The sequence below is a fragment of the Salmo trutta genome, chromosome 5, assembly GCF_901001165.1.
Source record: "Salmo trutta chromosome 5, fSalTru1.1, whole genome shotgun sequence".
NCBI lineage: Eukaryota > Metazoa > Chordata > Actinopteri > Salmoniformes > Salmonidae > Salmo > Salmo trutta.
The window spans coordinates 59,343,429-59,356,280 of record NC_042961.1 but is presented as its reverse complement, the minus strand read 5'-3'; the positions used below and the strand labels follow the sequence as shown (position 1 = coordinate 59,356,280).

Sequence of the window (12,852 nt, the reverse complement as noted above, 5' to 3'; positions counted from 1 at the left end):
GCAGATGTGTGGTTTACATCACTTAAAGCACAATGATATACGTAACAGACTTTTGAAGTGATTAATACTTCACCAAAAAGGAATATTTATCTTTGAAAACGTACTCTGACGTGTCAACATGAACATTGAATTTCAGAAACTCACTTTTTTATTTTTTGTACAATTTTCTAAATGTAATCACTACCAGGTGTTTAAAGCCATACCGGGATCGCTCTCGTCTGTATTTCTGAGAAAACAGTCCCAAATGACACCCTATCCTCTGTAAAAGTCCACTAGGACACTATATTATATATGGAATCGAGTGCCGTTTGGGATGCGGCCAGTTTGTTTTGGAGTGAAGACCATATCTGTGTTATTGGGGTTGTCACTGACCTCTTGTCCTTCGAAATTGGGCTAAAACACTTTCAGTTGTAGCCACAACTACTGACACACACACACACACACACTAGCATCATGACGCTGGCAGACACACTGTCCAATGATATGTTTGGCTCACGCATAGAATCAGATCTGTTCCTTGTTTTTTTTGGCGACAGAACACACACACAGTCATTTACACACACACAACGTGCCAACCCCCCCCCCCCAAAAAAAAAAACCCCGACTGCGTTTTTATCTCCCTTGTCATATTGGGGCAAATGTCACCAAACAAAACAATGAATCCCTTCATGATTTGAAATGGGGAGATGTACAATGATTCCAGGCTGTATCACAACTGGCTGTGATTGGTAGTCCCACAGGGCGGTGCACAATTGGCCCAGCGTCGTCTGGGTTTGGCCGGGGTAGGCAGTCATTGTAAATAAGAATTTGTTCTTAACTGACTCGCCTAGTTAAATATATATTTTTTTAATGCCTCAAATGGCACCCCATTCCCTACGTAGTTCCCTATTTATCTGGTGACATATAGGGCACTATATAATGAATAGGGTGCCATGTAGGACACAGACCCTGTAGGAGAAAGAGACGGTCCCATTGGGACTTGACTGACATCTCAAACTGAGGTAACAGCAGTGTGAAAGCCTGTCAAAGGTCCCACATTGAAGAGAGATGTTTTAAAACCCATTATTGACACATTGGTAGTGTTTTGCAACAACCACACCATTTTTAACATCGATGTCCTCATGTTCACCTCTGTCTGAGTGATCGAGTAAGCATGTCTTTGTTCTGCAAACTGTCTGGTTGTGCTTTTTGGTGAGTGTGTTAGTTTGGGTTTTTCACTTGGTTGTGTTTAAACGGTAGAAAACTGACTGAAACAAGGATTGACCACCTGGATGTGACCAATCCTAAACTTGTTGTTTTAATTTTTCGTTGCAAAATGATTTGCTACGGCGTGCCCTAATGAACTTGAACCAAATTTCCTTGCTTCTACAGAAGCCTCACTTGGTTTTCTCCATAACCTCCAGACCCTAACCCCCTCTCCCCTCCCGTGTCTCCCCAGATAAAGACCATCCTCTCTGGGTTCATCATTAGAGGCTACCTGGGGAAATGGACCCTGATCATCAAGACAATTACCCTGGTCCTGGCTGTCTCTTCTGGTACTGCTCTCACGCTCCGTCTTTCTCTCAAGTGCTCTCTCACTTTATCGCTCTCTCGCTTTCTCTATCGCTCTCGCGCTCTCTCTTTCCTGTTTTTTTTCTCTCTCGCTTTCTCTCTGAGCAGTAAACATTACACTCACAGAAGTGTACAGTGTTCTAACAATGTACAAATAGTTAAAGTATGAAAGGGAAAATAAAAAACCTGATATAGGTTGTATTTACAATGTTTGCTGCACTGGTTGCCCTTATGGCAACTATCTCTCTCCCTCTTTCTGCCTCTATAAACTGTACATAAACACTGACTTGTCTTTCTGCCTCTATAAACTGTACATAAACACTGACTTGTCTTTCTGCCTCTACAAACTGTACATAAACACTGACTTGTCTTTCTGCCTCTACAGGTCTCAGTCTTGGCAAGGAAGGCCCCCTGGTCCATGTAGCATGTTGCTGTGCTAACATCCTCTGTCATCTGTTCACAAAGTACCGACAGAACGAAGCAAAACGACGAGAGGTGAGAGAAGAGAGGAGGACTGATGTTTGAATCATCTCAGTAGAGATGAAATAGATAATTGTCCATTTTGTTAGAATCGTGGTTGCATCTCAATACTGTGCAGAGGCCTCCTCTTATTGTCTCTATTACCTTCATCTGAATATTTTGTGTTAGTGTATAGTGATCTACCCATCTGTCCTAGGTATTATCTGCAGCCGCAGCAGTGGGTGTGTCTGTGGCCTTTGGAGCCCCTATAGGAGGAGTACTGTTCAGTCTGGAAGAGGTAAGGGAACCCATGTCCAACTCTTAACCTGAATTATGAGACTAAAACATTCGGGTATAAGCCCGGAGATTTCACCAATGTTACTTTTTCTTCACCAATGTTATTGTTGAGCTCTAAAATTCTAAGTAAGCGACTTGAACAAATGCTTACTACTGCGTGTATATGAAACTAGTCCTTTTGACCGGTGCAGGAGACTTCCAGACCTTCTCTCTTCTCCCTCTGTCCAGGTGAGCTACTACTTCCCTCTGAAGACTCTGTGGAGGTCGTTCTTCGCTGCGCTGGTGGCAGCCTTCACTCTCCGCTCCATCAACCCGTTTGGTAACAGCCGACTTGTCTTGTTCTACGTGGAGTTCCATACCCCCTGGCACATGGTGGAGCTGGTCCCGTTCATCCTGCTGGGCATCTTCGGTGGCCTCTGGGGGGCGCTCTTCATCAGGGCTAATATCGCCTGGTGCAGAAGACGTGAGTAGGAGGGAGGGATGAGGGAGGAGGAGAGGGAGGAGGAGAGGGATGAGGGAGGAGATGAGGGAGGAGGAGAGGGATGAGGGAGGAGGAGAGGGATGAGGGAGGAGGAGAGGGATGAGGAGGGAGGAGGGAGGAGGGAGGGAGGAGAGAAAGACTACTTATAATGAATGACCCTCTGTTTCTCTCCTGTTCCAGTTTTGATTGACTAACTGATTGAATGGTTTATTAATTGATTATTAATTGATTAACACAATAATGAAGTGATGGACTTCCTCCTCTCTCCAGGTAAGACCACTCGTCTGGGCCACTACCCGGTGCTGGAGGTCTTGGTGGTAACTGGAATCACAGCCCTCCTCTCCTTCCCTAACAGTTACACCAGGATGAGTGGGTCAGAGCTGATCTCAGAACTGTTTAATGACTGTTCTCTACTGGATTCCTCACAGCTGTGTGACTACAACAGCTCTGAGAACAGGTACTAACTGGGGAAGGGAGTGTGTGTGTTTTTAAATGTTGTCAACTAATATTTACTTATTTAATTCCTTCAGGTCTGACTCTGGTGTGTTTAGTGCCAGCCTCACTGATAGGGCGTTCAGTAACACACTCCCTGATAGGCCAGCTGGACCAGGTGTGTACACAGCGCTATGGCAACTGGCACTGGCCCTCTTCTTCAAGATGCTGGTCACCGTGGTTACCTTCGGCATGAAGGTAGGTATAGGATAGGAGGTGGATTGTGTGATTTTTACTTTTTTTTTAATCTTGTTTTACATATTTTTTATTTAAAAAATGGTGATATTTTTGTGTGATATATTCTCTGATCACCTTGTCCGAGCCAGGACAGCCCATAGGGTAGGAGCCTGTTTCTGTAGTGAGGCAGCTTGTGGCTAGGACACTAGTAACAGCAAGAAGGACAATCATTATTTGACAATTGGGTCCATGCTCATCCACTCCCTCCATCTCTCCAGGTTCCCTCCGGTCTCTTCATCCCCAGTATGGCTGTAGGGGCGATAGCAGGCAGACTACTGGGAGTTGCCATGGAACAGATGGCGTTAAACCATCATGACTGGCTCATCGTCAAGGGCTGGTGCTCGTCAGGGGCGGACTGTATCACACCAGGGCTCTACGCTATGGTGGGGGCGGCTGCATGTCTGGGTGAGGAGGTCATTAGAATACTACAGTGGGGGCGGCTGCATGTCTGGGTGAGGAGGTCATTAGAATACTACAGTGGGGGCGGCTGCATGTCTGGGTGAGGAGGTCATTAGAATACTACAGTGGGGTCGGCTGTATGTCTGGGTGAGGAGGTCATTAGAATACTACAGTGGGGTTAGACGTATGTCTGGGTGAGGAGGTCATTAGAATACTACAGTGGGGGCGGCTGCATGTCTGGGTGAGGAGGTCATTAGAATACTACGGTGGGGTTAGACCACTATGGTGGGGGCGGCTGCATGTCTGGGTGAGGAGGTCATTAGAATACTACAGTGGGGTTAGACCACTATGGTGGGGTTGCTGTATGTCTGGGTGAGGAGGTCACTAGAATACTACAGTGGGGTTAGACCACTATGGTGGGGGTTGCTGTATGTCTGGGTGAGGAGGTCATTAGAATACTACGGTGGGGTCGGCTGTATGTCTGGGTGAGGAGGTCACTAGAATACTACAGTGGGGTTAGACCACTATGGTGGGGTCGGCTGCGTGTCTGGGTGAGGAGGTCACTAGAATACTACGGTGGGGTTAGACCACTATGGTGGGGGTGGCTGCATGTCTAGGTGAGGAGGTCATTAGAATACTACAGTGGGGTTAGACGTATGTCTGGGTGAGGAGGTCATTAGAATACTACAGTGGGGTTAGACCACTATGGTGGGGGCGGCTGTATGTCTGGGTGAGGAGGTCACTAGAATACTACAGTGGGGTTAGACCACTATGGTGGGGTTGCTGTATGTCTGGGGTTTATCTTAGTGGTTCAAATCACACTTCTATAGTGTTCCTTTTTTAGTATGCAGTAGTCAGAAGTGTCTTCAATAACTTGTTCCCCAAGATACTGTCCCATCCCTCTTTCCCTCCCCCCCTCTTGGCGAATACCTTCTCCCACCTTTGACGAATACCTTCTCCCCCCTCTTGACGAATACCTTCTCCCCCCTTTGACGAATACCTTCTCCCCCCTTTGACGAATACCTCCTCCCTCCCCCCTTTGACGAATACCTTCTCCCCCCCCCCCCTTTGACCAATACCTCCTTCCTCTCTCCAGGTGGTGTCACCCGTATGACCATATCGCTGGTGGTCATCATGTTTGAGCTGACGGGCGGTCTGGAGTACATCGTTCCTCTGATGGCTGCGATCATGACGTCTAAGTGGGTAGCGGACGCGTTGGGGCGTGAGGGGATCTACGAAGCCCACATCCGACTCAACGGTTACCCCTTCCTGGAAACCAAAGAGGAGTATGAACACAAGGTAAGTCTTTAGATTTATTTTTGTTCAGGGAGCATGAATCACAGACAGCTTCTTGCTACTAATTCTCATCCGAACAAAGTTAGATTGCTTTATGTTGTAAGAGTAGCATTTTTCTTGTCTTTCATTTAGCCTATATAGAGCTTTGAGGTTCCTCTGATCCTATCTTAACTCCTCTCAGACCCTGGCTCAGGACGTGATGCGCCCTAGGCCATCGGACCCTCTCCTAGTCGTGCTCACTCAGGAGGGTATGAGTGTAGGGGAGATAGAAGGGGTGATGGCAGACACGGACTACAGTGGCTTCCCCGTAGTGGTGTCACAGGAGTCTCAGAGACTAGTGGGCTTCGTACTGAGGAGGGACCTGGTCATATCTCTAGGTGAGTATCTCTGTCTATATGTGACTGTCTGTGTCTCTGTGTTTGTCTGTCTCTCTCTCTGTTTGCACAGTGTGTTTGTCTCTCTCTCTTTCTCGCTCTCTTTCTCTCTCTTTCCCTCGCTCGCTCTGTTTGCACAGTGTTTGCCAATCAGTGCCACAGGGGGTATGTTTGCCAATGGACATAGTTGACAGTAAGGTGTATCAATGTTAGACTGTGTCTGACCTGTATTTGCTAACGTGTGTCTGTTAATGTGTGATCTTCAGGTATGTGTGTCTGTGAGGCCCATTACAAGTCAGTGTGTGTGTTCTGCATATCACCGAGTGTACAAAACATTAAGAACACCTTCCTAATATTGAGTTGCACCCCCCAGTGGTAGCCTCAAGTCGTTGGGACATGGTCTCTACAAGGTGTTGAAAGCATTCCACAGTGATGCTGGTCCATGTTGACTCCAATGCTTCTCACTGTTGTGTCAAGCTGGCTGGATGTTCTTTGGGTGGTGGACTATTCTTGAAACACACGGGAAACTGTTGAGTGTGAAAAACCCTGCAGCGTTGCAGTTCTTGACTCAAACCGGTGCGTCTGGCACATACTACCATACCCTGTTCAAAGACACTTCAATATTTTATCTTGTCCATTCACCCTCTGAATGATACACGTCTCAAGGCTTAAAAATCCTTCTTTAACCTGTCTCCTACCCTTCATCTACACTGATTGAAGTGGATTTAACAAGTGACATAAAGGTTCATAGCTTTCACCTGGTCAGTCTATGTCATGGGAAGAGCAGGTGTTCATAATGTTTTGTCCACTCAGTGTATATTCTAGTTGTGTGCAGCTATGAATAACTCCTCCCGCGTTCCCTCCCTCCCTCTACTCCCCCAATAGACAACGCCCGTAAGCGACAGGAGGGGGTGGTCAGTGCCTCGTTGGTGTTCTTCTTGGAACACGTGCCTCCCCAGCCCTTCTCCGGCCCCCCTGTCGTCAAACTACGAGGTAAGAACACACACACACACACACACTCAGATGGTATGTTTATATATGACGTTATGTTTGCATTTTATTATGATCTATTCTGTAGGTATCCTGGACCTTAGTCCCTTCACTGTGACAGACCACACCCCCATGGCGATAGCTTTGGACATCTTCAGGAAGCTGGGACTCCGACAGTGTCTGGTTACACACAACGGGTGAGTAGGAAAGTAGTGGTTACTGTACAGCCTGGTCCTAAATCAACCCCTACAGCCTAGGCCCTTTGCATACGTGGAGATCTGAGAGGATTTGGGCAAGTTGAAGCTATTGTCAAAAGTACCAAATTACGTACATAGGGTTTGGAGGGGTTGAGGAACAGACTACGGGGTAGGAGAGAGGTTGAGGCCGTTGCTAGTTTAAACTGCTCAGCTCTTGGTTCTACCTCTTCCATTTTCCGGCATTGGGAGGCGGTAACATTTGGAGGTGTTTCCACGGTTTGGACCAATCAAAATCCACTTGATACCCTCGTCATTTTCATCACCAGATCAGTGGCTTTCTATTCCTCCGACCCCGGTCAATCAACGGTGAGGGGCTGTTTCTATGGCCATTTTAACTTTTTAGAGTATAGGGGGCAGTATTTTGGATGAAAAGCGTGCCCAGAGTAAACTGCCTAATACTCAGGCCCAGAGTCAAATATTTGCATATGATTAGTAGATTTGGATAGAAAACACTTATAAGTTTCTAAAACTGTTTGAATGATGTCTGTGAGTATAACAGAACTCATATGGCAGGCAAAAACCTGAGAAAAATCCAACCAGGAAGTGGGAAATCTGATGCTTGTAGTCTTTTCAAGTCATTGCCCATCTAACACAGTGACTTAGGGTTCATTTTGCACTTCCTACGGCTTCCACTAGATGTCAACAGTCTTTAGAACCATGTTTCAGGCTTTTGCAGTGAACAGAGAGCGAACAAGAAGGCCGGGAAGTTGGTGACTCAGAAAATGACATGAGTTCATTGGTGCGCATTCACGTGATGAGGTAGCTGTGTTCCATAACGTTTTTCCAGACATTGGAATCGTCCGGTTGGAATATTATTGAAGTTTTATGTTAAAAAGGCCCTAAAGATTGATGCTATACAACGTTTGACATGTTTCTACGAACGTAAATATAACTTTTTTTTACTTTTCGTCGTGAAATTTTCAGCGCGCTTCCTACATTTGGAGTAGCTTACTGAACACGCAAACACGCAAACAACAAGGAGCTATTTGGACATAAATTATGGACTTTATTGAACAAAACAACATTTATTGTGGACCTGGGATTCCTGGAAGTGCCTTCTGATGAAGATCAAAGGTAAGTGAATATTTATAATGCTATTTATGATTTTAGATGACTCCAAAATGGTGGGTATCTGTATTGCCTGATGTATTTTTCTGAGCGCCGTACTCAGATTAGTGCAAAGTGTGCTTTCCCCGTGAAGCTTTTTTTAAATCTGTCACAGCGGTTGCATTGAGATGTTTATCTATAATTATTTGAATAACAGTTTAATATTTTATCAACATTTATGATTAGTATTTTTGTAAATTGTTGTGCTGATTCACCGGCAGTTTAGGAGGCAAAATATTTTCTGAACATCGCGTGCCAATGTAAATTATTATTTTTTTTAATATAAATATGAACTTTATCGAACAAAACATACATGTATTGTGTAACATTGAGTCCTAGGAGTGTCATCTGATGAAGATCGTCAAAGGTTAGTGCTTAATTTTAGCTGTATTTCTGGGTTTTTGTGACCCCTCTCCTGCTTGGAAAATGGCTGTGGTTTTTCATGTGTTGGCACTGTCCTAACATAATCTTATGCTTTCGCCGTAAAGACTTTTTGAAATCGGACAATGTGTTTGGATTAAGGAGAGGTAGATCTTTTAAAATGGTGTAAAATAGTTGTATGTTTAAGAAATTTGAATTATGACATTTTGTTTTGAATTTGCCACCCTGATATTTCACTGGCTGTTGAATAGTGTGAACCGTGGGTGGGACGGTAGCGTTCCACGTAGCCCTGAGAAGTTAAAGAGAGAGACTCAGAAAGACGCCATGATAACTGGAAAAGATCGTCTTTGGAGAGGGTAGATTTGGAAATTGTCTGTTAGCGTTGTAAATGAATAAATATATAGACCCAGTTTAGTTTTCCGCGGACTTCATTTAGAAAAGCCCCATGTTGTCACACAGGAACCTGCAGCCACTAGCTAGTATGTCAGTTAACGTTAGAACTTAGTTCTATTGAGCAACGACCTCTTATGATGCTGCCCGTGGTCATAATGATATTCTATTCACTCTAATCATTCTACATTCTCTGACTAAATCGTCTGGAACTTGTCAACCACATAAAGTGGAGAGATGTTTTGGCTGGGTATTTTTTTTATTTTTTTATGCAGTTCTGTATTGAATATAAAAAATCTTAAAACATTGAATGCAATAGAAATTGTATGGGTTAACACCCTTGTCTTCCCACACACACACACACACACACACACACATCTCCATTTCCAGGGAATGACTGACAGATATCTAGCTCTGCCAACTTGCATCACTCCACCACTAGAGGCCAGAGAACACAGACACACACACACATCTCCATTTCCAGGGAATGACTGACAGATATCTAGCTCTGCCAACTTGCATCACTCCACCACTAGAGGCCAGAGAACAAACAGTCATACATATCCCACTCCATCCCTCTCCCCTCAATCAATTAATCAAATGTATTTAGAAAGCCCTTTTTACATCAGCAGATGTCACAAAATGCTATACAGAAAACAGCCTAAAACCCCAAACAGCAAGCAATGCAGATGTAGAAGCACGGTGGCTAGGAAAAACTCCCTAGAAAGGCCGGAACCTAGGAAGAAACCTAGAGAGGAACCAGGCTCTGAGGGGTGGACAGTCCTCTTCTGGCTGTGCCGGTGGAGATTATAACAGAACGTGGCCAAGATGTTCAAATGTTGATAGATGACCAGCAGGGTGAAATAATAATAATAATAATAATCACAGTGGTTGTAGAGGGTGCAACAGGTCAGCACCTCAGGAGTAAATGTCAGTTGGCCTTTCATAGCTGATCATTCAGAGAATCTCTACCGCTCCTGCGCTTGAAAACAGCAGGTCTGGGACAAGGTAGCACATCCAGTGAACAGGTCAGGGTTCCATAGTACGACCAGGTGGACTGGGGACAGCAAGGAGTCATCAGGCCAGGTAATCCTGAGGCATTATCCTAGGGCTGAGAGAGAGAAACTTAAATTCATACAGGACACCGGATAAGGCAGGATAAATACTCCAGATATAACAGACTGACCCTAGTCCCCCGACACAAACTATTGCAGCATAAATACTGGAGGCTGAGACAGGAGGGGTCGGGAGACACTGTGGCCCCGTCCGACAATATCCCCGGACAGGGCCAAGCAGGCAGGATATAACCCCACCCACTTTGCCAAAGCACAGCCCCCACACCACTAGAGGGGTATTTTCAACCACCAACTTACTATCCTAAGACAAGGCTGAGTATAGCCCACGAAGATCTCCCCCATGGCACGAACCCAAGGGCGGGGCGCCAACCCGGACAGGAAGATCACGTCAGTGACTCAACCCACTCAAGTGACGCACCCTTCCTAGGGACGGCATGGAAGAGCACCAGTAAGCCACTGACTCAGCCCCTGTAATAGGGTTAGAGGTAAAGAATCCCAGTGGAGAGAAGAGAACCGTCCAGGCAGAGACAGCAAGGGTGGTTCGTTGCTCCAGTGCCTTTCCGTTGACCTTCACACCCCTGGGCCAGACTACACTCAATCATAGGACCTAATGAGTCTTCAATAAAGACTTAAAGGTTGAGACCGAGTCTGCGTGTCTCACATGGATAGGCAGACCATTCCATAAAAATTGAGCTCTATAGGAGAAGCCCTGCCTCCAGCTGTTTGCTTAGAAATTCTAGGGACAGTAAGGAGGCCTGCGTCTTGTGACCGTAGCGTACGTGTAGGTATGTACGGCAGGACCAAATCGGGGAGATAGGTTGGAGCAAGCCCATGTAATACTTTGTAGGTTAGCAGTAGAACCTTGAAATCAGCTCTAGCCTTAACAGGAAGCCAGTGAAGAGAGGCTAGCACTGGAGTAATATGATCAAATCTTTTGGTTCTAGTCAAGATTCTAGCAGCTGTGCTTAGCACTAACTGAAGTTAATTAGGGCTTTAGCCGGAAAGTAGAGCATTGTAGTAGTCTAACCTAGAAGTGACAAAAGGATGGATGAATTTTTCTGCATCATTTTTAGACAAAGTTTCTGATTTTTCAATGTTACTTAGATGGGTGAAAAAAGTTGTCCTTGAAACAGTCTTGATATGTTCGTCAAAAGAGAGATCAGGGTCCAGAGTAACGCTGAGGTTTTATTTGAGACGACTGAACAACCATCAAGATTAATTGAAAGATTCAACAGAAGATCTTTGTTTCTTGGGACCTAGAGTTTAAAAGTAGAACATTTGCTGCGATCCACTTCCTTATGTCTAAAACACAGGCTTCCAGGGAGGGCAATTTTGGGCCTTCACCATGTTTCATCAAAATGTACAGCTGTGTGTCGTCCGCATAGCAGTGAAAGTTAACATTGTTTCTGAATGACATCACCAAGAGGTAAAATATATAGTGAAAACAATAGTGGTCCTAAAACAGAGCCTTGGGGAACACCGAAATGTACAGTTGATTTGTCAGAGGACAAACCATCTACAGAGACAAACTGATATCTTTCTGATAGATAAGATCTAAACCAGGCCAGAACTTGTACGTGTAGACCAATTTGGGTTTCCAATCTCTCCCAAAAGAATGGTCTGACGCCATTAAAAGGTCATTTACCACCTTCACAAGTGCAGTCTCAGTGCTATGATGGGGTCTAAAACCAGACTGAAGCGTTTCGTGTACATTGTTTGTCTTCAGGAAGGCAGTGAGTTGCTGCGCAACAGTTTTTTCAAACATATAAAAAAAATAACTATATTTTCTGGGCCAAGGTTTGGCTTTTTCAAGAGAGGCTTTATTACTGCCACTTTTAGTGAGTTTGGTACACATCCGGTGGATAGAGAGCCGTTTATTATGTTCAACATCGGAGGGCCAAGCACAGGAAGCAGCTCTTGCAGTAGTTTAGTTGGAGTAGGGTCCAGTATGCAGCTTGACGGTTTAGAGTCCATGACTATTTTCATCAATGTGTCAAGAGATATAGTATTAAAAAACTTGAATGTCTCCCTTGATCAGGTCCTGGCAGTGTTGTGAAGACTCATGACAACTGAGCTTTGGAGGAATACGCAGGTTTAAAGAGGAGTCCATAATTTGCTTTCTAATGACCATGATCTTTTCGTCAACAAAGTACATGAATTCATCACTGCTGAAGTGAAAGCCATCCTCTCTTGGGGAATGCTGCTTTTTAGTTAGCTTTGCGACAGTATCAAAAATACATTTTGGATTGTTCTTATTTTCCTCAATTAAGTTGGAAAAATAGGATGATCGAGCAGCAGTGAGGGCTCTTCGATACTGCACTGTACTTTCTTTCAAAGCTAGTCGGAAGACTTCCAGTTTGGTGTAGCGCCATTTTCCGTTCCAGTTTTCTGGAAGCTTGCTTCGGAGCTTGTGTATTTTCTGTATACCAGGGAGCTAGTTTCTTATGACAAATGTTATTTGTTTTTAGGGGTGCAACTCCATCTAGGGTATTACGCAAGGTTAAATTGATTTCCTCAGTTAGGTGGTTAACTGATTTTTGTACTCTGACGCCCTTGGGTAGGTGGAGGGAGTCTGGAAGGGTATCTAGGAATCTTTTGGTTGTCCGAGATTTTATAGCACAGCTTTTGATGATCCTTGGATGGGGTCGGAGCAGATTATTTGTTGTATTTGCTAACGTAATAAAATGGTGGTAGTCCAGGATTATGAGGAAAAACATTTAGATCCACAATATTTATTCCACAGGACAAAACTAGGTTCAGAGGATGACTGTGGCAATGAGTAGGTCCAGAGACATGTTGGACAAAACCCACTGAGTCGACGATGGCTCTGAAAGTATTTTGGAGTGGGTCTGTGGACTTTTCCATGTGAATATTAAAGTCACCAAAAATTAGAATATAATCTGCCATGACTACAAGGTCCGACAGGAACGCTGTATATGGCCCAGGAGGCCTGTAAACAGTAACTATAAAAAGTGATTGAGTAGGCTGCATAGATTTCATGACTAGAAGCTCAAAAGACAAAATCGCAGTCGTGTTTATATATATATATATATATATATTTTTAA

The 12,852-nt window shown here is 44.7% G+C and overlaps 1 protein-coding gene across 8 annotated transcripts in view; it reads left to right on the top strand.

Moving 5' to 3' along the window:
• The window catches only part of LOC115194653 (H(+)/Cl(-) exchange transporter 5), a 33,813-nt gene that overhangs the window by 15,494 nt on the left and 5,467 nt on the right, over positions 1 to 12,852 (top strand). For all 8 annotated transcript variants that reach the window (XM_029754521.1, XM_029754524.1, XM_029754523.1 and 5 more), the window contains exons 7-17: positions 1,439 to 1,535; positions 1,937 to 2,046; positions 2,228 to 2,308; positions 2,536 to 2,770; positions 3,059 to 3,245; positions 3,319 to 3,478; positions 3,736 to 3,922; positions 5,013 to 5,215; positions 5,394 to 5,589; positions 6,472 to 6,579; positions 6,665 to 6,773. In XM_029754521.1, the coding sequence (XP_029610381.1) occupies positions 1,439 to 1,535; positions 1,937 to 2,046; positions 2,228 to 2,308; positions 2,536 to 2,770; positions 3,059 to 3,245; positions 3,319 to 3,478; positions 3,736 to 3,922; positions 5,013 to 5,215; positions 5,394 to 5,589; positions 6,472 to 6,579; positions 6,665 to 6,773 (1,673 nt within the window). The remainder of the gene's footprint in view (positions 1 to 1,438; positions 1,536 to 1,936; positions 2,047 to 2,227; positions 2,309 to 2,535; positions 2,771 to 3,058; positions 3,246 to 3,318; positions 3,479 to 3,735; positions 3,923 to 5,012; positions 5,216 to 5,393; positions 5,590 to 6,471; positions 6,580 to 6,664; positions 6,774 to 12,852) is intronic.